Source organism: Rutidosis leptorrhynchoides, chromosome 5, assembly GCF_046630445.1.
Source record: "Rutidosis leptorrhynchoides isolate AG116_Rl617_1_P2 chromosome 5, CSIRO_AGI_Rlap_v1, whole genome shotgun sequence".
NCBI classification, from domain to species: Eukaryota; Viridiplantae; Streptophyta; class Magnoliopsida; order Asterales; family Asteraceae; genus Rutidosis; species Rutidosis leptorrhynchoides.
Window position 1 is genome coordinate 422,194,030 of NC_092337.1, and position 22,630 is coordinate 422,216,659.

The following is a 22,630-nucleotide window of genomic DNA, read 5'->3' on the forward strand; positions in this document are numbered from 1 at the left end:
TTTGTTCTCGCGACTTGTTTCGTTCTGATTTCACACCACAACAATCTTTCACTTAAAAATTGAACAAACCAAATTATTATACCCTTATAACATCAATTCCAAACATCTCAAATACCATCAATCGTAATTAGAACAGGCACCTCCAAATAGTTAGGGTTATCGTTAAAAAAATCTTCTACTGCAATTTAATAATAGTCAAAAGAAAGAAAAAAATGGTGATCATTGTTCATTTTAATTCTTCATTTTAACAGTCACTTGAAATCCGAAAATAGATATGGGCCGCCTTCTTGACCCGGACACCATACTTAGTCTGTATGTACCTTTTGCATAAAAAATTGTACCTTCACATATCTCCTCACAGCCACCACATAACCACCGTCTCTCAACCGTCACCGGTGCCGTTACATTTACTTCTCCTACTCCGCCTCTATTCGCCGCCGGCATCATCTACTCTCCACGACTCACTCACCATGTCAGCTCTTCCTTCAACCGCCGATCCATCATCGCCTTCAAATTCTGCATCAAAAAACACCGAAAACGACGAAACAATTCGACGGAATCGAATACTATCGAGCAAGCTTTACTTCGATATACCTCCTTCTAAGGTTTATAATTCGTATTTTAACTTAAAATTTAATTAAAAATATAGTTTAACTAGTTTTAATATGTTAATTGTAGGCTCCAATAATCTATTCGCCTTCTTATGACATTTCATTCCTTGGAATTGAGAATTTGTAAGTACGTAGTAGTAAATATCTATATCTATGCTTTATATATCTATACGAAATTACGAACACACACACACACACATAACGAATTCTGCTTAGTGAAATATATATTCTATATTATAACCATTAGCTGCAATCGATACAGATTATATGGAAATTTAAGAAGACTACATGTTGGATATAGTTATATATCGGATGTGCTATTGATTTTGTGATATAAGCTGCATCTGTGAAAAATAGTACTGGTTTGTGAAAATATATTAGGAAATTTCATTGTATGTTTGAATGAGAAATACCTCGTATTAAGACATATGACTATATGAGAGTATATTTTTGAAGATAATGATAAACTGTGTTTTTTATTTAGCATATATATGCGACGAGTGCGTTTGTCGATAGTTGAAATTGTGTAACGGACTATTTCGACTTGGTATTGCATGCTTCTAACTTGGCAACACTATTTTTGTATATTGGTATGTTTAAAAAGATTGTGTGCATTTACTTATATGCATAGGCGGACCATTAGGTGAGGCGTGGCAGTGTGCTAGCCCTTCCAGCCTTTTAAATAATTAGTAGACGTTTGATATTATATAGGTTTAAAAAAAATCAAAACTTCTATATATTAGCCCTTTCAAAAATTTATAGTTAGCCCTTTCAAAAATTCACGAAAACAAAACTAATAACTCCAATAAGAAAACCTAACTTAGCGTACATCTCACGAGTCACAAGCCTCTGCATCTTCCTATCATTATTTCCATCGTAAGTTTGTTTTCCCTCGAGACACTTATTGTCTTGTTTGTTAATAAAATCAGTAGATTAATCATCTCTTTAATCTTGATCTTTATTAGACAACTACTTGTATTGTAATATAGCATTGTAATCATAGTTTAGGGATTGTTAATGTAAGTATACCTTCTATAAATAGAAGGTCTCATGTACTGGTATAACACACAAATACAAGAACACAATTCTTTCTTTCTCTCTTTATCTCTTACAGTTAATATGGTATCAGAGCTGTAAAGGCCTAAGTCCGGCAACAATTCCGGCAGCCAAGCTATTTTCCGGCAACAATTCCGGCCAAAAAAAAAAAAAAACTGACCTTAAAAACTCGTAGTATGCTCTGTGGTTGCAGCCTTGCCTGAACCTTCACATCAGAAACGAGGCTTTCGGGTCATAACACCCAACCCGTCATCACACAAACCCACCGCCATTATCTTCAGTGAAGAAAATGTAACTGAAGATCAACTACCTCAAATCAGCGAAAATTACAAACTACACTAAGTTCGGAATTATAATCCGAATCAAAACCAAAATTTTCAGCCTCAAAGAACACCAAAAGTAGCCGGATATTTTCCGATCCTTTTTAGATCTAGCCCGATCCAGCTTAAATCAGGGAAATCGGCCAACACCATTAGCTTCGGAATCAAATTCCGACCTAACCCTGAATTTTTTAGATTTTTTTTTTCACTGTTCATCTCCGGCACACTGTTCATCGCCGCAGTCAGCCACTGTTCACCGCCGCCGGCCACTGTTCACCGCCGCCGCCACTGTTCACCGCCGATTTCTTTATTTTTGGTTCTGTTTTGGAAAGAACGGGAGTAAAAGAAAAATAACCCACTGAAGTTTAACTTCATTCTCTTTTATATTACCTCCCGTACTTATCTTCTCTATTCTATATTTTATTTTTATTTTTATTTATTTTCTTTTCAAAAAAAAGAGTAAAAACAAAAAAAAAACAAAAAAAAAAAAAACAGATACGAAAAAAAAAAAAAAAAAAACAAACGAGTTACTGTATCATTTTCTCTATTTTTGAAAATGGCACTATTAGCTACATTTACTCCAGCAGAGAAAACCGCACACAACTCTCACAAATTTGGTTTCACCTTATCTCCCACGAACTATGGTTACTGGAAGACAATGGTTCAACCGTTCTTCGTCACCAATAAATTGTTTGACTATATTGATGGCACAATCCCTTGTCCACCTAAGAATGTCCCATCATCGGTCCAATCACCAGAAAAAGATGAAGAAACACAGTCTCAACCACAAAACCCCAATTACATTAATTGAGTCTCTAATGATGCTCATATACGAATGCTTCTCATTTCTACTATATCCGAAGCATCATTTCAACATGTTCAAGGACTAACGTCTCGTGATCTCTGGTTGTCCCTTGAGCGTGCCTACGCTCCTCACACTTCCTCCCGGGAATACACTTTAAAAACCCAGCTTCTCCGACTACAGATGAAGCCAGATGAAACAACCGCACACTACCTAACTAGGACTCAAGAATACGATGTTGCGCTCGCTAACATAGGCGAAAAGATGAAAGAAAAAGATTTGGTGATGCTAGTTATATCAGGACTACGAGAGGAATACAACGGTTTAAAATCAAGCCTTCTGGGCCGCGAAAAGCCTCCTACCTTTGTAGACCTTCATGGTCTGCTATCAGACCACAACTACATGATCAAGAAATCTGTCCCTGACATTCCTTCAGCTCAAGCATTCACGACTAGCACACAAAGTCGCAATTCAACAGCTCCTAATAATGTCTTGCCCGCTTCACAAACAGATCAGCTTCAAGCGGTACAATCGCTTTTATCTCAACTTGGACTCCAAGCTCAACCTGCCCATACACCGGCTGCACAAGCCATGTACACTAACCGATCTGGCAATAACCGTGGTCGTGGACGTGATTACAGACGTGGACGAGGCAACTATAACAACAGAAATCAAGCAGGTAATCGAAATTCATTTAACTGGGCTTCTAATCAAAACACAGTTTTTGGCACATGCAACAGGTGTGGGATTGGGCACATCCCATCTCAATGCCCTAATCGTTACCCTGCTACTATGAGACGACAGTCACCTTCAGCCAACTTTACAGACTATCGCTCCCAAGCGTCAACCTCTTGGATCCCAGACACAAGCTCTAGTCACCATGTTGCTCCAGACCTATCCAACTTTGGCAACTCCGAGGTCTACTACGGTGAGGACAATCTTCATGTTGGCAATGGTAAGGGTTTACCCATTTTACACGTTGGTTCCTCACAATTTTCTTCTCCAAACAAAACCTTTTCCCTTAAAGACATACTTCATGTTCCTGAAATAAAACATAAATTACTTTCTGTACAAAAGTTTTGTCTCGATAACAATGTGTATTTTGAATTTCACTCAACTTTCTTTGCTGTGAAGGACAAGATTACACACACTACCCTCCTCACGGGTCCAAGTAATGGTGGTCTTTACTCCTTCCATCTTCCCCAGTCTTCACCAGTTCACAAAATAGCATTCTCCACTACCCGTGCATCTTCAATTACATGGCATCAAAGACTCGGACATCCACATCCACAATTGTTGAAGTCCATGTTATCTAAATATCATTTGCCTTTACAAAATAAGTTTACAACCACCTTTTGTGATTCATGTAATGTTGGAAAATCCTCTAAACTTCATATATTACCATCTACTTATAAAAGTTCGCACATTTTGGATTTAGTCTTTTGTGATGTATGGGGACCTGCGCCTGTTACCTCCTATGATGGTCACAAATACTTTTTGTTGTGTGTTGATCACTTTTCACGATTTATGTGGTTTTTCCCATTAAAACTCAAATCTGATGTTTATGCCACCTTTAAGCAATTTGTGGCAATGGTTGAACGACAATTTCAGACCAAACTCAAATCTGTCCAAACTGATTGGGGAGGTGAATTTAGAAATCTCCATCAATTCTTTTCTCCACTAGGCATCAATCATCGTCTTTCCTGTCCTCATACAAGTGAACAAAATGGTTTGGTTGAAAGACGACATCGTCATGTTGTTGAAACCGGTCTTACTCTACTCGCTCAATCACATGTACCACAACGTTTTTGGCATTTTGCTTTTGGAACTGCAGTATACCTTATCAATCGAATGCCATCTCGAACAAACTCAGCCACCTCACCTTTTGAACATGTGTTCAAACATAAACCTGATTTTTCATTTCTTCGAGTTTTTGGGTGCCAATGCTACCCTCATGTTCGTTCATACAACCAACACAAAATGGATTTTCGATCTACACCTTGTGTATTTCTTGGTTACAGTACTGCCCATCATGGTTATCGATGTTTCTACCCAAAGTCGGATCATATTTATATAGCCCGTCATGTTCGATTCAACGAGCAATCTTTTCCTTTTAAACAATCTGTTACAACCATTTCTACACATCCAGTCAATCCCTACATCTCTAAATATCCAAATCCTACCTCACAAACTAAAGATTCACCTTCCACAGTTCCTAAAACACATTCTGTCCCACCAGAACCACAAAATACCACCACTACACCGCTTGAACATGGCACGATCAAACCACCTATCATTCAAACATATCATCGACGCTCCAAAACCTCCTCATCATCACCTAAACAAAGTCACAACCAACTACCTCAGACTACTGCTACTACTACCACCACTTCCACAAACACTGAGCCACCTCCTCGTTCTCGACCAGCCAATCTTCGCCCTAATCCTAAACAAATCCACCAACATAAGGCTACCTCCTATCATACAAGAGGTCCCTCGTCCGATACTGAACCAGCAAACTTTACCATTGCTAACAAAGATCCTCACTGGCGTAAAGCCATGACTGAAGAGTATTCAGCGTTGGTGCGGAATGGTACTTGGTCACTAGTACCTCGTGTTCCAAATTCTAATGTGGTTGATTGCAAGTGGGTATACAAATTAAAACGGGATCAAACAGGGGCAGTACAACGCTACAAAGCACGTTTAGTTGCTAAAGGGTTTCGACAACAACCAGGCATCGACTATCAGGAAACATTTAGCCCCGTTGTAAAATCAACAACCATTCGTGTGGTTCTCTCCTTGGCTGTCAGTTAATAATCTTGATTATTAATTGAAATATATATGTAGATTATTAAGGTTTATAGAATTATAGATTATTAATGTTAGTCATGTACAGATGTATATATTGCCATATTGGTACTCGTTTTTTGTTAAAGCAAGAAAAGTTTTTACTCCTTAATTAACAATGATAGATAATTATAAGTGTGTGGGCTTGGCCAATCGGTAGCCCATAATTGGCCCGAATAGCATCAAAAAACATTAGGTTTATAGGTTTTCCTCTCTGGTTGGTTTCAATGTTTTTGTTAAACAATTAGGCGTGTGAGTTGTGACTATAATTTAATTATCCAGTTCAATGGGTATATTGATTATGAAAGTATATATTAGTAGTCTATAGTCTATCATGTAAGACATGAGTGTAGCAATTTATGTGTCATACGTGTATTGTGGTTTCTCACATAGTCACGGTAGGTACATAGAATTCAGATTTTAAGTGAAGGCCATGTACAAGTTATATATATGACTTGATTGTTTTTATATAAATATGGGTGTTATTGGCTTATTGTAATGTAATAAAAAAGCCCTTTCGTTTTACAAGTGGAAACCTGAAACTACAGACATGTATATTTTATGCGTTTTGATTTACATTGGAACTATTTCGCCCTCTCAGTAGTATGATTCAAGATCCGCCACTGCTTATATGTTGGGCTTCGGGGTTTTCCTAACTTGGTGTATTGTCTAACAAATGTAGGCACCCATTTGATTCTCAAAAATGGGGTCGCATCTGTCAGTTCCTCATTGCAGATGGCGTTTTGGATAAAACGTGTATAGTTGAGCCTCTAGAAGCAACCAAAGAAGATCTTTTAGTGGTATCAGTCACATCACATGCCTTGTAATGTCGAAGAAAATATTTTCCGTTTTGTTTCTCTTTTAATCATAATAGCCTTCATAGGGGTTAATTGATGGGCTTTCTTTTAAATGTGTACTAAAGGCTCTCCTATTGTACCCATTCTTTGATTGACATTATTAGGATTGCTATATGTGACAGGTACATTCAGAATCATACTTGAGAAGTCTCAAAAGCAGTTTAACTGTATCCATTATTACAGAGGTGTGTAAACTGTAACTTGTCATATTCTACAAGCCATTGAGCCTTATTAGCGTGTGCCTATCATAGATGTTCTATTTTTTGAAACAATAAGAAACATATGCTGCATATATCAATTTGTATTATCACTTTAACACCGCTTATTTGACCATCTCAATCTGATGTGGACATGGACTTCCAATGTAAACTTTTAAAGAACTGATATATATTTATTTTCAATTTTACGAATTTAGGTCCCTCCTGTTGCTGTATTTCCAAATTGCCTTGTTCAAAAAAAGGTCCTTTACCCATTCCGTAAACAGGTAATGGTGTTAGAGTTCAGTATATCCTATTAACGTTTATTTGTAGGCTGTTACTGAATAATTTAATGTAGGTGGGAGGGACTGTTCTGGCTGCTAAACTTGCTAATGAACGAGGCTACGCTATCAATGTAGGTGGTGGGTTCCACCACTGCTGTGCAGATCGTGGTGGAGGATTTTGTGTTTATGCTGACATATCTCTTTGCATACATTATGCTTTCATCCGTTTAAATATATCAAGGTATTGTATACTTTACAAACTCATGGTAATAAGCAAGCTGATGAAACTCAGCTTGCATACATATTGCTGATTATCTTCTCAATTTTCAATTTACGTACAGGGTAATGATAATTGATCTCGATGCTCATCAAGGAAACGGTCATGAAACAGACTTTTCAGATGACAGTATGCATTCTATCTGTTGTTGCCTTATACAATATATATGGTTCCTTGAACTCACTGAAATTGTTATTTGTAGGAAGAGTCTATATTCTGGATATGTATAATCCTTATATCTATCCACTTGTGAGTTGTCCCTTCTTTCTGTTAATATATCTATATCTATAACTTTCATTTTTTAACAAAATAACTCTCGGGCTATTTTCATTTATCAATTTCTATCTTTATTTAGGATTACGAAGCCAGGAGATACATTGATCAGAGAGTTGAAGTTCCAGTGAGTCTTTTCATCCTTTTTTTCATTGGATTCTGCTTATTTCATTGTATTTTTTCTAACTTTACAATATGTTATGAACAGAGTGGAACCACGACAGAGGAGTATTTGGTGAAGCTAGATGAAGCACTTCAGGCAAGTAATATCTTTTAATCGTGTAGTTGTGCCCATTCTTCACTTATCTTGATTTTTCAAATATATGTTTAGTAATTTTGTTTTATGTTTTTAGAATAAACTAGTTGTCGAACCCTCGCTTCGCTCCGGGGGTTCGGTTTTTATTGTATTTTATTGTGTTTAGTTACGGAGCCTGCGAGTCAAAAATCAAAGTATATGAAAAGTACCCTAAATATTTAGCCTTTTTTTAAAAAGTGTCTGTTTTGCGTCGAATAGAGAGAGGGATGACTTTCTCTACTTTTGAGAGTGTTTTCACTCTAGGTGGAGAAATGACTTGTCTTTATTCTCGGATAGGGGAAAGATTGTCTACATCTCACCTCCCCCATACACCACTTATGTGGTATTGGGTTTTGTTGTTGTTGTTGTTGTTGTTGTTGTTGTTGTTGTGTCTGTTTTGCGTATAGTTAGTGACATTGTGTTCGTAAAATTATTTCGAGTTTAACGATGGTGTCGGAAAAATTTAACTCGTTGCGAGTGAGAATATATGACACGTTGAATATTTGAGTGGAGTTTATTTAAGATATTTTATGAAAATTTTGATTTGACACTTTAACCCCCTGTTTTGGGGGCCGATTTTAAATTTTGAACAAAGTGTGGGGGCGTTTGTGGTGTTATTTAAAAGAAAGGAAGGGGGGGAAAAGTGAAAAGACGAAAATGACCCTGGTACTATTCATCATTTTTGTCTAGTAGTTAGTATGGTAATAAAAAAGATGTAGTTTTGCCCAACACTAACTGTTATTGATACTTGGAATGCAATCATAGGTTGCAGGGAATGCGTTTAACCCCGAATTGGTGATCTACAATGCTGGAACTGATATTTTGGATGGGGATCCACTAGGACGACTGAAGGTAATGCTAATTCTTCATTTTAACCATAAAATCAGAATATACAAAAAGGTGAAATTTAGTACAAAAATTAAGGCTGCGTCATGATTAGATGATCCGTTCTAATAGGTTAGTCCTGATGGGGTAAGCATTAGAGATGAGAAGGTATTCAGGTTTGCTCGTGATAAGAACATCCCACTTGTAATGCTGACATCAGGTTTAAAACATTCACTCTCTGTCTACCAACATATTTCGTTAAAGAATGAAAAATACTTTTAAAAAAATTAGAGGTAATGTAACAAAGTTTTACGTGTTCTTGTCTCAGGTGGTTATATGAAATCAAGTGCCAGAGTGATTGCTGACTCGATTATAAACCTCTCAAATAAATCTTTGATTACCATATGTGGCATCTAATCGTTTGCACATATAGGACAAAATTGTTGCAGTGTTGCACCCCTAATGTGTAAGTGAGGTTATTTGTATTATACAGTTTTTTATGTCCTGATCTAGTTGCTCATGTAGTTAAACACGAAATTGGCAGGGGACATATCTTTATAAGACAAACAACATGAACATTTGTTGCACATATGTGTAGATAATAATGTAATATAGAGTTGAATATTTATAGCTGATATAGCTAATGTAGAAGTACATGTTAGATACTTGTTTGATATTAAACAAGTATTTGGGCCGCCCGCTTTGCAGGGCCTGGGAGAGTTATTGGGCCTGAAAAATAGGTTGGAAAAAAAAAAAAAAAAAAGTTCTGGGTCTCGAACCCGTGACCTCCAGTAAGGGTACTATGCACTAAACCACAAAGCTGGCAACTCATTTGTTAAATGTGTTAGATGACTTTGTATATATATACTCCATTCCGAGCATTTACAAAAGACAAAATGGACGGGTCAAATCTACCCCTGGGTTTGGGTTTTATTACATATGTATCCTAATTGAACAGTGGGTCATGATGGCAGTATACTGGTCTATTGAAAACTTGGGGATGTGAAGCATATGAGTAGTGTGTTACTGTGTATATGTTATATTTAAGATATATCCTTTAAAATTAGAGGGTTGGTAAAAATGAAAAAGGTAATCAAAAGGGGTGAAATTTAACGTAATGTAAAAATGGGAGGGAGGGGGTTTAAGGTGAGCCAAAAAGTTTCAAATAAATAGTGTCATTTTTTTTGTTTTCTTTTGTTTTCCAATTGATACTATATATATAATTTTATTTGAACTTGAAAGCAATGACATTAAAGATTAGCAGGGACCATTAAAGTTCTGAGTGGTAATTCGTTGAAGAGGGTATCAAAACTGTACCATTTAACTGGGTCACTCGCATAACTGATGGTTTGGTTTCGTTTTTCGACGCAAAATAATTTGTGCGGCTCGGTTTATGGGTATGCCTAAATATTCAAATAACGTCAACATAACTACTCCTAAATAGGACTTGATATTAAAATCTTATTCGGCTTTGGTGTTTAACAAAGATAAAGGTAGCTTAGATGACAAGACTTGATTTTATTGGACAGGTTTATGTTTAAGTTCAAGTTTTCTACCCCTCAAAACGGAGAAGCTTTTCGTTGTTTAGGTCATTGGGGAGTCTTTTTGATTTAGATGTACATGTTCTAATTGATTGACTCAAATGTATATTTAGTGATTTATTACCGTTGTTATTTCTCGGCGTTTCACTTAAACCTCTTATGAGGATACCTCACCACTAGGTCATGGTTAAGTTTTGTAGCCACATTTTCTCCGACTAAATGAGTAAGTTGCATTTTCTTGGCCCAAGTCTAAACAAATGGTCAAAACTCAAAACAATTAACTAATAATTGATCCATCGTTCCAAAGTTGATTGACTGAACCTTCGATTAAAAGATACCATATTGTTTATGAGTTGGTTTTGAGCCATAACTACATCTAACAATCCCCTGTTCATTTATAGTGTATAGTGAAAGTACTCATTTTCTCTTGTATTGGCTTCTTTCTAAAACACAAATGTTTGTCATTGTAGCTTAAAGATCTTATTTCAATTTTTATTTTTTTTATGAACTGCAAAGAAGAACCCCAAAAAACACAAAATTCGCATGGTTTGTTTCTTGTTATATGTCGATTCGCTTTCACCTTTCCCTTGATTCACTTTAATGGATTCATAATTGTACCTTAACCTCTCTTTCCTTATACAAAATACAAAATATTCTATCCATTTATTATTATTTGATTCATTATAATATGCCAGAATCTCATAACCTATGTTAGAATCTAGCTCATTAGAGCGAGTGTTTAACATCGCCATAACATTTGTCGAATAACAGGAAAAGTCTACACATAATTGGCACCATGTGTATTAAGAGTAATATTTATTGATATCGATGCCTCGTAGAGTCGTAAACATATATATCACATATTATAAAACTTTATTAGATATCCTAAATATTATTAAGTCGAGTGATGTAACATACTAACAAAAGAAAGTTGGTTACTTAAATCCATTCCATCAGATTTGCTAGAGACTTGGACCATAGAAGCTCTACATTAAACAAAATACACTGCAGCAATAAACATTTTCTAGCACATTGTACAACTACAAATCGATGCAATCGCCTCACCAAACCATATCTACCATCTCTTGATCAGGGACCGAGTTTCCAACTTCATTTTTACCTTGGAAACTGTCATCACACAGATTCTCGTGACAACATTTCATTACTTTGATCTGCTTTTGTACCTCCCCAAACCCTGCACTGTCACGTTTTCTTCTTCCGTTGATGCTTACAGGTGCATCCTCGACCATAGTTTTACAACCATTGACTTCATTGTTTATGCCCATTGACTTGTACTTCAACGCTTTAACATGCAACTCTGATATGCTGACATCACATATTTTTTGTCCCTGCTTTTCTAGGACCAACAGCCAGTCTGCAGAAGTTATGTGGAAGCTTGTTACATGAGTTCCAGTAAAGGTGGTAAAACAGGCGGGTCAGATGAGAAATAAGCAACGGTACAGGGGACACATGATAAGATTCAACGTACCAATAATGTCATTTGGGGAGGAAATATCAGGCGCTGTTGGTTTTATAGTAGTCATACCAGTGACCCACGAAATTATCTGATGTGGGAGCTGAGACCCAGTAAAGGCATTACGATAACAATCACCTCTTGCATTGTCACCATTTTCACTGTACCAAAGGTAATTACATATCACCATATGAACAACAGAATTCAAAGTTTTGTACAAAATACATTAGTGTCAGTTTACCAATGTTGCCCCACAAAACTCCACTGTCGTCTCGTTACTGAAAGGTATGTTAGACATTTAAGAATATCCAGACATTCTATAATTCAACAGGATTTTAGATCTTTGACTAATAGGCCAATAGGCAGGACTTACCTTGCAAAGTGGAATGCAGAGTTTGAGACAAACAACCATAGGATGACAAGCTCTTTGTACTTAACATCTGAAAGCTGAGAATAGGCATCACAGGTGAGAAACGAGCCCAAGTCCAAAGCAACCTCAAAAAGCAGTTGCCTGAGGAAGAGTTCATCCGTTGTAGACTGTACGAACATGTCAGAAGTAGATTAGTAACCATATGTCACCATTCCTGATTTGTGGATCATACACTGTGTTTTAGGTAAATTGATGGTATTAAATAACTGACCAAGAGCTCTGCGACGGGTAAACTTGGTTCCAACAGCAGTTTGAAAAGCATAACTGGATCAATGAAAAATATCAGAAACCATTACTAAGAGAATGAACCGCACTCTTTATCTAGCAACAGAAGTAATAGACAACTAAGCAAGTTCTTTTGTGTTAACTAAAATTGGTTACATAATAGTCACAACATGATTTTGATCCGCACAATCATCTATTTTGTCCATTCCCATTGCAGAAAAATAATCGTGTAGCACAAGAACATTATAATGCCTTTCTTGACCACCATCTGAAAGACACTAATGCAGTGAATACATTTGACTTCATAACTATTGTCATATCTAAACCAGTTAAAAGTAACGAAGACAGAATCTTTGTGTTAAAGACGTAATAACAATGAAAAAAACGGTCTTTGAAGACCTGAATACATTAAGTAAACATTATTCTTGTTCAATTAAGAGTTTGAGTCTATCACACTTGACTTCATTATATGGATCAGCCTTTACTGAGAGTATGTCATCTTTATACGTTAATGACAACCCTATTTTATCAATTTCCTTAAAACAAATAACAATAATACGGAATACAATATACAATATTAACGTTAAAACGGAATAAGTTAGAGTCAAGGATCAAGTGTATTCTCACCCACAAAGGTCGAATTCTTCTTGAATCCCTTAATAACCTGAACAGCATAACTCTTGACATCCTTACACAATTCCATCCGACAACTTCCAGAATCAAACATCAGACACAACCTAAACAAAAAAGCCTCGATCATAACAATCGCAGCAAGATAATCCATCCCACACTCCCCATCAATCCCTCGACGAATATCCTCATTCGAAAGAGGGAGAAACAACTGCAAACCATCTACACGACCTCCATTCTCCCTAACCTGATCCGCAATCCAAACCGGCACTACACCAACCCAATCCACCATCGATTTCTCCACCACCTGTTCTTCCACCAAAACATTTTCACAGCACATAAGAATGTAACTAACTATCGTATCCGTTAAACTCTCGATCTCAACGTTAACCCTAGAAATCTCAAACCTACACTTAACTAGAACATACAAAACCGGAGCAACAATAGACACTTGTTTAAAGTAACTACAATCGGACAGATTACGAAACGAAACTAACGAGTGAAACAAGTCCTTTACAGATAACAAATGAGTATGTGAATTAGTGACGTCAGTTGAATTAGCAGTATGAAACGTGAGTGCAGAGTAAAACCAGATGAACTCAAGCGGCGGATCAGTCATTGTTTGGATCAGACGGAAGAAGATTGAACTGAGTTCTGAGAAATCGGTTCGTCCGTTTTGGAATTCAACTAAAAAGTGGTAGATTGACTCGTTCAACATTGGTTGTAAATTTTCGTGTGATGGTGAAGTTAGGGTTTGTAACTTCATGCTATAATTAGAACGATTAAACAGCTAACAGATGTGGAATATGTAAGACTAGATTGTAAATTCAACTTAAAATTTTGACGAATTGTATAGTTTTTGATGTATGCTAAAACCCTAATTTGGTAATAAGAAGTAAAGTAACGAGGGAAGTTTTGGGGAATTTTTATTTTCCCCAACGGACGGAATTTGAATTCTTTACATTTTTTTTCTCATTTCAGATGATACTTGTATATTTGTTTAAAAAAAATAAAAATTAATATGGAGTATATAGCTTTAGTTACATAAGTAGTGGTAGTTGTATTGTATTGTATGAATTACTATAATTTTGAATAAATTAATCAATGGACATTATGAGAAGAGAATACACGAAAGTATGATTTCAAAACTTTTTTTTTTTTTTTTTTTGACCAACAACTATTACCTTTTTAAATTTATTTTTTATCAATAATTTCTTATGTTATTTTATTAAAAACAATAATAAAAGCTTAAAGTTCAATACCCTTATTGTCAAATAAAAACACCCTTAATTGTCCACAACATATATATACAGATCATTTTATTAAGACAACTCAGTCCAACAAAATTGTACAAAGGACTGTTCGAAGTTTGCTGACTAAAACTGACATAACCGTAGAAACTGTTGATGGTTAGGTCGGGCCCACCAACAAATTAAGATTGCGTATTAGAGGGTGGGTCATAGTGTAAAATTATGGTGGCAACTTGAACAAACTAGTCATGTTACCCTTTTTACGTATATTACTCGTTCCTCCTACTTCATTGTTGAGCCTGAGTTGTTCACAGTGTGGCAACTGAATCGATTTTACTAACCATCCACTGTTGTGTCTCCAATTTGTATAGTTTGAGGTTTCATATTTAATTCAACGGTTTTAAATCATTTATTGTCATGAAATATCTTTTGAAGAGTTTTCCATACATCATGGGTTGTTTGGAGTTGTGATTTTTAAAACCCGTTTGAGAAGTGCTTTTAATATATCTATATATATATATAATATATATATATATATACTAGTCAAGGGACCCGTGAATTCACGGGTTTAGTGAAAACCTTAGTGATAAATTGCTATCTTAATAGAGAAATATTTACAGTAAAATTATCATAACCAATAACTCCATTATGAGTGCATATACTTTTTAACAAAGCCATAAGTTTGTGACATGTAACGTTTGGACACAAATAATTTGAAATACTCCAACCACTTGCATACATATCATTATTTCATCGACGTTTCTTTTCTCTACTTCACCAATATTATAATTATTCGTCGCAACAATGCCAGCAGTACTTCGGTTGAGTCTTTTTTTTTTTTTATCAAAAAGCCTTTGATAACTGGGCATTCAGTCCCTGCAATGAAACACTTATTGTCAACCACCACAATAAAAATTGATATTAAGCACGTACCTAGATACTCATTTTGAAGATATGCAATAAGTAACTCAAATAGACTACCAACAAAAACCTTTTTGAATGCTACATACAACATCACCCCGTCACAATAGTATAATGAATCCAAAATGTATCAACAATCAACTATCAACTATAATATTCAAACAAAGCCACATAAACAAAAAGACATTAACATAGAAATTTTTAAGCAATTTATGACTAACAGAAAAGGTCATAACCTCACCTTAAATCAACCTATTATAAGTACCTTCTTTCTATTATTTAAATGACCCATCTCCAAGTGTTTATAATTTACATTGTAAATTATAAACATGAACTAATTAACGAATAAGAATCCTTAAAGTTATACTAAGAAAGAACCATCAGGTTGACACAAATCTCAGAAACATTAGTTATAAGAACATCCAATTCTAGATTAGTACTCAACATATTTGCAATTCAATTTTCATAAGTTACAATTTTTTCACCTTTATAATACCACCAACAACAAAAGATAATCGCAAACACTTAAGAAGTTACAAACCAAAACCATGAATGGGAAAATAGTTATACCTTATATTGGATGAAAAATCCCATTTCCTTAACCATAAAATTGCAACTGTATAAATAAAACATCATGAGATTCGAACAAAGTCATAATTTTAAAATTAATGTCTCGGTTCATGAGGTACCAAGAACATAAAATACATCTATGATGGCCACACCTACAATACATGCATGCTTCTTTTCAACACTGTAAATATATAGTGTTTCATTTTTCCTTAAATCTATTAGTATTCATTTGTTCACTTCCCAAGCTTTTTATTCTTTTTCATTAATCGACCTAAACACTTTCCTTCCCTTTGTGAAGATGATGCAAACAAACACTTCTCGAGATTCAACCTGGTTGACCCATTTACTTATCTCCTTTTTCGATTACTACATTAATCTTTATTTCATTCATTCGGAGTATTACAAATGTAGATCCAATATACAATCAAACTTAAAACCAAACCATTTTAAAGGACAAATAACTATTTAAATGAAAAATTTAACACAATAAGCAAATTTTGAGTATTACCTGAAATGTAGTTACCAATGCAGTTAACAACCACTCTTGTAGGCTAAATGGGTCAACGCTAAGTGCTACTTTTAGAGGACAATGAAGTGAAACAAAAAGAAGCACCTCATTTCTTCATGAGCGCGCCTTGATTCACAAATCTACTGTCAATTCGTACAGTGTCAAATCCTGCAAAAACCGTACAACCTAAAAATTACAAAAGAAATTTACATAAGTAGACTTGAAGGTCAAAAGTATTACATTCCAAATTAATAGATGGGTTCATACGAAAAGTTACGTCTTTATTTGTTATTGTAGCATTTTTTTTTTGAAACATCATGTTATTGTAGCATTTACTCTAAAGCTCAGTACGATTACTCTATACAGTTTTAGTGTTAATGTGTTAAGAATACATCTGCTCTAAAATTAGAACCAGGTTGTGTTATTTTTTTAGTCAAAAGTTAGAAAAGGGTTTAAGCTATAATTACTTAAGAAAGTTAAACTTATACCTTTAAAATTCTGGTAAGCTCATTAGTATGTAGAATGTTGGATACCTTCAAATGTCAATAGATGCTTGGTTAAAAAAAATGTGTGTAGAATGTTGGCTACCTTCAGCTGACTTTAGATGCTTGTAAGAAAAATGCACTTGACCCTGTTAATATAATTTTTTTTTTGGACAGCTTGGTTAGTTGGTTAACTCCCCCCCCCCCCCCCCCCCCCCCCCCCCCCCCCCCCCCTCTTAAATCAACCTATTATAAGTACCTCACCTTAAATCAACCTATTATAAGTACCTTCTTTCTATTATTTAAATGACCCATCTCCAAGTGTTTATAATTTACATTGTAAATTATAAACATGAACTAATTAACGAATAAGAATCCTTAAAGTTATACTAAGAAAGAACCATCAGGTTGACACAAATCTCAGAAACATTAGTTATAAGAACATCCAATTCTAGATTAGTACTCAACATATTTGCAATTCAATTTTCATAAGTTACAATTTTTTCACCTTTATAATACCACCAACAACAAAAGATAATCGCAAACACTTAAGAAGTTACAAACCAAAACCATGAATGGGAAAATAGTTATACCTTATATTGGATGAAAAATCCCATTTCCTTAACCATAAAATTGCAACTGTATAAATAAAACATCATGAGATTCGAACAAAGTCATAATTTTAAAATTAATGTCTCGGTTCATGAGGTACCAAGAACATAAAATACATCTATGATGGCCACACCTACAATACATGCATGCTTCTTTTCAACACTGTAAATATATAGTGTTTCATTTTTCCTTAAATCTATTAGTATTCATTTGTTCACTTCCCAAGCTTTTTATTCTTTTTCATTAATCGACCTAAACACTTTCCTTCCCTTTGTGAAGATGATGCAAACAAACACTTCTCGAGATTCAACCTGGTTGACCCATTTACTTATCTCCTTTTTCGATTACTACATTAATCTTTATTTCATTCATTCGGAGTATTACAAATGTAGATCCAATATACAATCAAACTTAAAACCAAACCATTTTAAAGGACAAATAACTATTTAAATGAAAAATTTAACACAATAAGCAAATTTTGAGTATTACCTGAAATGTAGTTACCAATGCAGTTAACAACCACTCTTGTAGGCTAAATGGGTCAACGCTAAGTGCTACTTTTAGAGGACAATGAAGTGAAACAAAAAGAAGCACCTCATTTCTTCATGAGCGCGCCTTGATTCACAAATCTACTGTCAATTCGTACAGTGTCAAATCCTGCAAAAACCGTACAACCTAAAAATTACAAAAGAAATTTACATAAGTAGACTTGAAGGTCAAAAGTATTACATTCCAAATTAATAGATGGGTTCATACGAAAAGTTACGTCTTTATTTGTTATTGTAGCATTTTTTTTTTGAAACATCATGTTATTGTAGCATTTACTCTAAAGCTCAGTACGATTACTCTATACAGTTTTAGTGTTAATGTGTTAAGAATACATCTGCTCTAAAATTAGAACCAGGTTGTGTTATTTTTTTAGTCAAAAGTTAGAAAAGGGTTTAAGCTATAATTACTTAAGAAAGTTAAACTTATACCTTTAAAATTCTGGTAAGCTCATTAGTATGTAGAATGTTGGATACCTTCAAATGTCAATAGATGCTTGGTTAAAAAAAATGTGTGTAGAATGTTGGCTACCTTCAGCTGACTTTAGATGCTTGTAAGAAAAATGCACTTGACCCTGTTAATATAATTTTTTTTTGGACAGCTTGGTTAGTTGGTTAACTCCCCCCCCCCCCCCCCCCCCCCCCCAGGAAGAAACCCAGGATCGAACCTCACTCCCATCGTCCTGATTACGCTCACGCAGAGCAGTAGTAATACTTTTGACACATGGAGAACTCCCCCCCAGGATTCGAACCCGCGCCACTGATGTGGACAACGCACTCTGCACCAAGGGGTGGCCATCCAGGCTAAGCCCGAATGGTTTGTTAATATAATGATCATGTTAATATAATGATCATGTTAATATTCATTAACGTAAATCAACTATATAAAATATAAGATATGGAAATAAATCACCTGCTGAAATGATGAATGTTCAATCCAGTAACCTTCGGTTGCCTAAGTTTATAATGATAAAACTGTTAGTATATTTGATGCTTGAAAAAGGTGTCAATATCAGCCACTTACTACCAAAGCATCAACCTATGTAATCCGTACACAAACATAGTTAAACGAAGGGCACTTGGCTCGTTGGCTGCAAAGTGGTTTAAAAGCTCAGCAAAACATAAACACGAAGTTGTCATCGTCTATGGACATATGCTTGTAAAAGGTATCCAACGTGATCTATAAATTTCTGGATAAAAAAGCATTGTAAATATTGATAAAAAAAAAATCTACCGGAGCAGTAGCTAGCTGACAATCCTTCTAGAGCAGTAGCTAGCTGACAATCCTTCAAATCAAAGTTGTTGTTAATCCATAGTGAACATATAAGGGAAAAAACTACACGTTTAAAATCATAAGTGATCCAAACAGCCAAAAATTATTGTTGACATTACATCGAACACCTTGTGTGCATTTAGAAAGCTTCACAAAGTCATATCTAGCAATCAGCAGGCCACCTTATCCAATTTTGATCTTGATCAATATTTGTATCGACCAATGTTGTACTTAATTTAAATAAATATAAAAATATCGAAAAGATACAAACATATACTTTTAAGCTACAAAATCAATAGAAATAAGATAAACAATTAACAAATAAACACTTTAACAAAAGAATTGGAACAGATAAATACCTGAAACAACCAAAGCATGGTATGGGAACTACAATTGCCATCAACTAAAGATGAATTTTGAGAAACAAAATACATGAAATCATAAACTTAAGATATGGTAATCGAGGTATCCAAAATCAAAATCGAAACCTGATGGTGAAGTGTATTGTTGGAAAATTGGTTAAAAGTGTGTTTTTAAGACACTAATTAATATATGATGAGTAGTGATGATAAAAAATGAGTTTTGTAGCCACTAGCGTGGGCTTTACAACGAACTAAAGTGTGTCCAAAACGGAATAAAGGTGAATGAGATATCGAGTCTTAAAGTTGTGTGTTTAGTGCAAAATTCTAAATGGCTTTTTGGAAGTAGGTGGAAACTTGCACTATAAATAAAGTGTTAAGGGTATGAAGAAACACACAACAAACATCTTATAACCATTCTTATATGATCCAAGTTCCATTCTCTGAAAAACAATAAAGGTCTCACAGTTCGATTATCTATCAGGCAAGTGTTCAAGTCCGGCAGTACGCTGCTTCGGACCGGTGTACCCTGGGAACAGACGTCGAATCTGTTTAAGGGAATTGTGTCAAACACAAGCCCGGTTCAACCTAATATCGGTTAGATCGTTTTAACTTTACGCTCTTAATCTGATTATTTATAATACATATTTACAATCTTGTTATTATGTTTGTGATAATATGTATACTTGTTTTCAGTTTCGTATAATATATTCCTACAAACTTAAACAGATTCGATTATATACGAAATTGAGATGAGATAACGTAGTAATTTTATAAACATACTGAACTGTTTTTATGATGCTTAAATATGATCATATGATCTTTACGTGAACCTTAAGTGGGGCTACTGCCTATAAAAGTATGGTTACTGTATATATAATCTGCTCGGAAACTTATTGAATTTTATATCAATTTAACTAGTTGGATTTGAATGTGTAATATATGCCGTTTCATTAACGTTTTATGAACCAACCTCATATTTCTATGATTACACATCTTACTGTTGGTACGATAATTAATAAATTAATTGCTGAAATTTATTCATGTTAATTAATTGCATATCATGTGTATCAATATGTGGTTTTTAGAAACTGATTACGAGAATGGGCTACATACAAATTATTATTTGGGCAGATTAATAAACAACAAACCATAAACTGAGTTAATCTTTTGAGGTTCAAAAAAGTCAAAGTGAGAACATGTTTTTGTTTAGATTTTATATAATCGGATCATATGAATTGAATTAATTTAATTGCTTATCTTGCTGTTTAATTCAATTGGTATAACTAACTGAGATATATCATGACACGTAGTTATGAGTTTATTATACTCCGTATATCGTATCATGATTATAAGAAATATGGGAATTTTGTTGACATAATTTGAACATGTCTTCGTTTAGTTGCCTGGTTTCTAGGAGATCGTTCATGGGATAATTTAGTCATCCGGATAATTGTCTTTGTTTCTGAATTGTTTTGTAACTCACTTTTAACATTGAGTGGTGGCCTTTTTTTTGTTAGTTTCCTGTAATATATTAGCCAGTTAATTTATCAATAAAGCTAATAGAGTTCTTTAGCCATTTTGTGCTATCATACACATATACTACAAATTTAACTTAATGGAATGTTTTAATTTTTATTATAAATAAATTATAATATTCCCTTTTATTAAATGGTGGAGTAGATATGATTAATTTTGTTAAATGGAAAACTGATATTTTCATTAGTCGACATTTGTGGGATTTTGATTAAGTGGATTAGGTATAAGGATGGATAAGGATTCTTGAATAATTATTTTTTCATCACTTTAGATAAAATGTATAAACTTTGTTGAATCCAATGAGTACAATATTATATAATGAGTATAATATTATATGATCTTGTTATGCTTTTTGATTTATATAATTTGTTATTGGCTTTTAATAATCCTAAACTCATTATTGGAAACTAAGATACATTTTATGTTAATATGTTATTTGCATATATAATTCGATACTGTACATGATTTAAATGGTTATTGGTTTAAATATTGTACTGCGATTATAATTAAGTTCTTATGGTCATCAAATTATTATCGAATTATGAGCTGTATTATATTTGGTGACTTCATTATTTATTTTGAGTACCGAGTTGGTACTAGATGAATTAATTAATCTGAGATGTTATGTTCTCTATGAACTACACGGCAAATGTTTTGAATATTATTTGGTTTGCTTTATTAGATATTGATGACAATGTGCATATGTACGTGTACTATATGTCTTTTAATTTTGTAGTTGTGATGTTATGCATAATGATCATTGAAATTTAAATCGTTGTATACATGAGATTAATATACGAACTTTTAATTAATGTGACTATTAATTATTATTTATAAGTTCGACATTGTTATTAATAATTGTTACGATTGATTTTCGAGAGGAATATAGACCCGAGCACTCAACCGATCATGAGCTACGCTGTTACAATCAATGTTGCGACAGTAGCACCGCTGTTGAATGCGGTTCTTTCTCGTGCTGAGAAAGACGTGAGAAGTTCACATGTGTGAACTCTAAGCGTTGACAACAAAAGATGTTCTTTTGTCTAATCACGCTGAACCTTGTGAGGTTCTTGGCTGAACCTTGCGAGGTTCTTGGCTGAACCTTGCGAATCATAATGCTCAAATTGTGAGCGCGATTCAGGTTTGGAATCATTCATATTACTTGTGCGCAAGTCAATCGTTCTATAACGTGTATTCGAAGAGTCTTCGGACCGTTTCCGGACTGATTTCGAACTGTAATTCGATCTGTTTCCAGATAGTATTCGACACTGGTTATAGACTATCTTCGGGACAGTAATTGGATAGTTTTAGACTGTTATTAAACCGGATCTAAACTTGTTTGTTTAACAATTGGGCTTAAACATGTTTGGTTTAACCGGTTTTGTTAAAACGGTTTAGTTTAATCGTTTAGTATAAACCTTTTGGTTTTAACATGTTTAGTTTACATGTTTGTGTTTAAACCTGCTTGGTTTAACTTTAGGGTTTAAACCTGTTCGGTTTACCCGTTTGAGTTAAAACAGTTTTATGGTGATACCTGTTTGGTTACCCGTTTGAGTTGAAATTAATTTTAAGGTGATACCTGTTTGGACCGGTTAGGTTATTTAACCTATTTGGTTATTTAACTAAT

The 22,630-nt window shown here is 34.5% G+C and overlaps 2 protein-coding genes and 2 long non-coding RNA genes across 9 annotated transcripts; 1 reads left to right on the plus strand and 3 right to left on the minus strand.

The window, feature by feature from the left end:
- Positions 1 to 255: 255 nt before the first annotated feature.
- On the plus strand, positions 256 to 9,304 carry LOC139847055 (histone deacetylase 2). Of its 3 annotated transcripts, none has more exons than XR_011759278.1 (13): positions 256 to 605; positions 679 to 734; positions 6,319 to 6,436; positions 6,616 to 6,678; positions 6,909 to 6,977; positions 7,049 to 7,215; positions 7,316 to 7,380; positions 7,454 to 7,500; positions 7,607 to 7,651; positions 7,733 to 7,783; positions 8,585 to 8,671; positions 8,782 to 8,864; positions 8,973 to 9,027. XR_011759278.1 is itself a non-coding variant. In XM_071836650.1 (13 exons), the coding sequence occupies exons 1-13, from the start codon at positions 315 to 317 to the stop codon at positions 9,059 to 9,061; spliced, it is 1,236 nt and encodes a 411-aa protein (XP_071692751.1). In that variant the 5' UTR covers positions 256 to 314; the 3' UTR covers positions 9,062 to 9,304. The 3 variants fall into 3 exon arrangements, 2 of the variants coding, with proteins under 2 accessions (XP_071692751.1, XP_071692752.1); XM_071836650.1 differs by having other exon boundaries at positions 8,777 to 8,864; positions 8,973 to 9,304; XM_071836651.1 differs by lacking the exons at positions 679 to 734; positions 6,319 to 6,436 and having other exon boundaries at positions 8,777 to 8,864; positions 8,973 to 9,304.
- A 1,727-nt stretch (positions 9,305 to 11,031) lies between these two features.
- LOC139848329 (uncharacterized) lies at positions 11,032 to 13,741 on the minus strand. The gene is made up of 5 exons (XM_071838060.1): positions 12,942 to 13,741; positions 12,301 to 12,353; positions 12,033 to 12,196; positions 11,675 to 11,820; positions 11,032 to 11,560 (listed from the first exon to the last, which is right to left on the minus strand). Exons 1-5 carry the CDS (start codon positions 13,708 to 13,710, stop codon positions 11,247 to 11,249), a joined length of 1,446 nt encoding a protein of 481 aa, XP_071694161.1. The 5' UTR covers positions 13,711 to 13,741; the 3' UTR covers positions 11,032 to 11,246.
- Positions 13,742 to 15,023: 1,282 nt separating this feature from the next.
- On the minus strand, positions 15,024 to 16,839 carry LOC139850723 (uncharacterized). 2 transcript variants are annotated; one of them, XR_011760113.1, is made up of 4 exons: positions 16,682 to 16,839; positions 16,194 to 16,361; positions 15,686 to 15,731; positions 15,024 to 15,070 (listed from the first exon to the last, which is right to left on the minus strand). It is a non-coding gene; the product is annotated as an uncharacterized lncRNA (long non-coding RNA). The 2 variants fall into 2 exon arrangements; XR_011760114.1 differs by having other exon boundaries at positions 16,194 to 16,379.
- Positions 16,840 to 17,267: 428 nt separating this feature from the next.
- Positions 17,268 to 19,604, minus strand: LOC139848158 (uncharacterized). Of its 3 annotated transcripts, XR_011759855.1 has the most exons (5): positions 19,465 to 19,604; positions 18,746 to 19,303; positions 18,265 to 18,407; positions 17,777 to 17,944; positions 17,268 to 17,314 (listed from the first exon to the last, which is right to left on the minus strand). It is a non-coding gene; the product is annotated as an uncharacterized lncRNA (long non-coding RNA). The 3 variants fall into 3 exon arrangements; XR_011759856.1 differs by having other exon boundaries at positions 18,265 to 18,383; positions 18,746 to 19,604; XR_011759854.1 differs by having other exon boundaries at positions 18,746 to 19,604.
- Between the last annotated feature and the right edge of the window lie 3,026 nt (positions 19,605 to 22,630).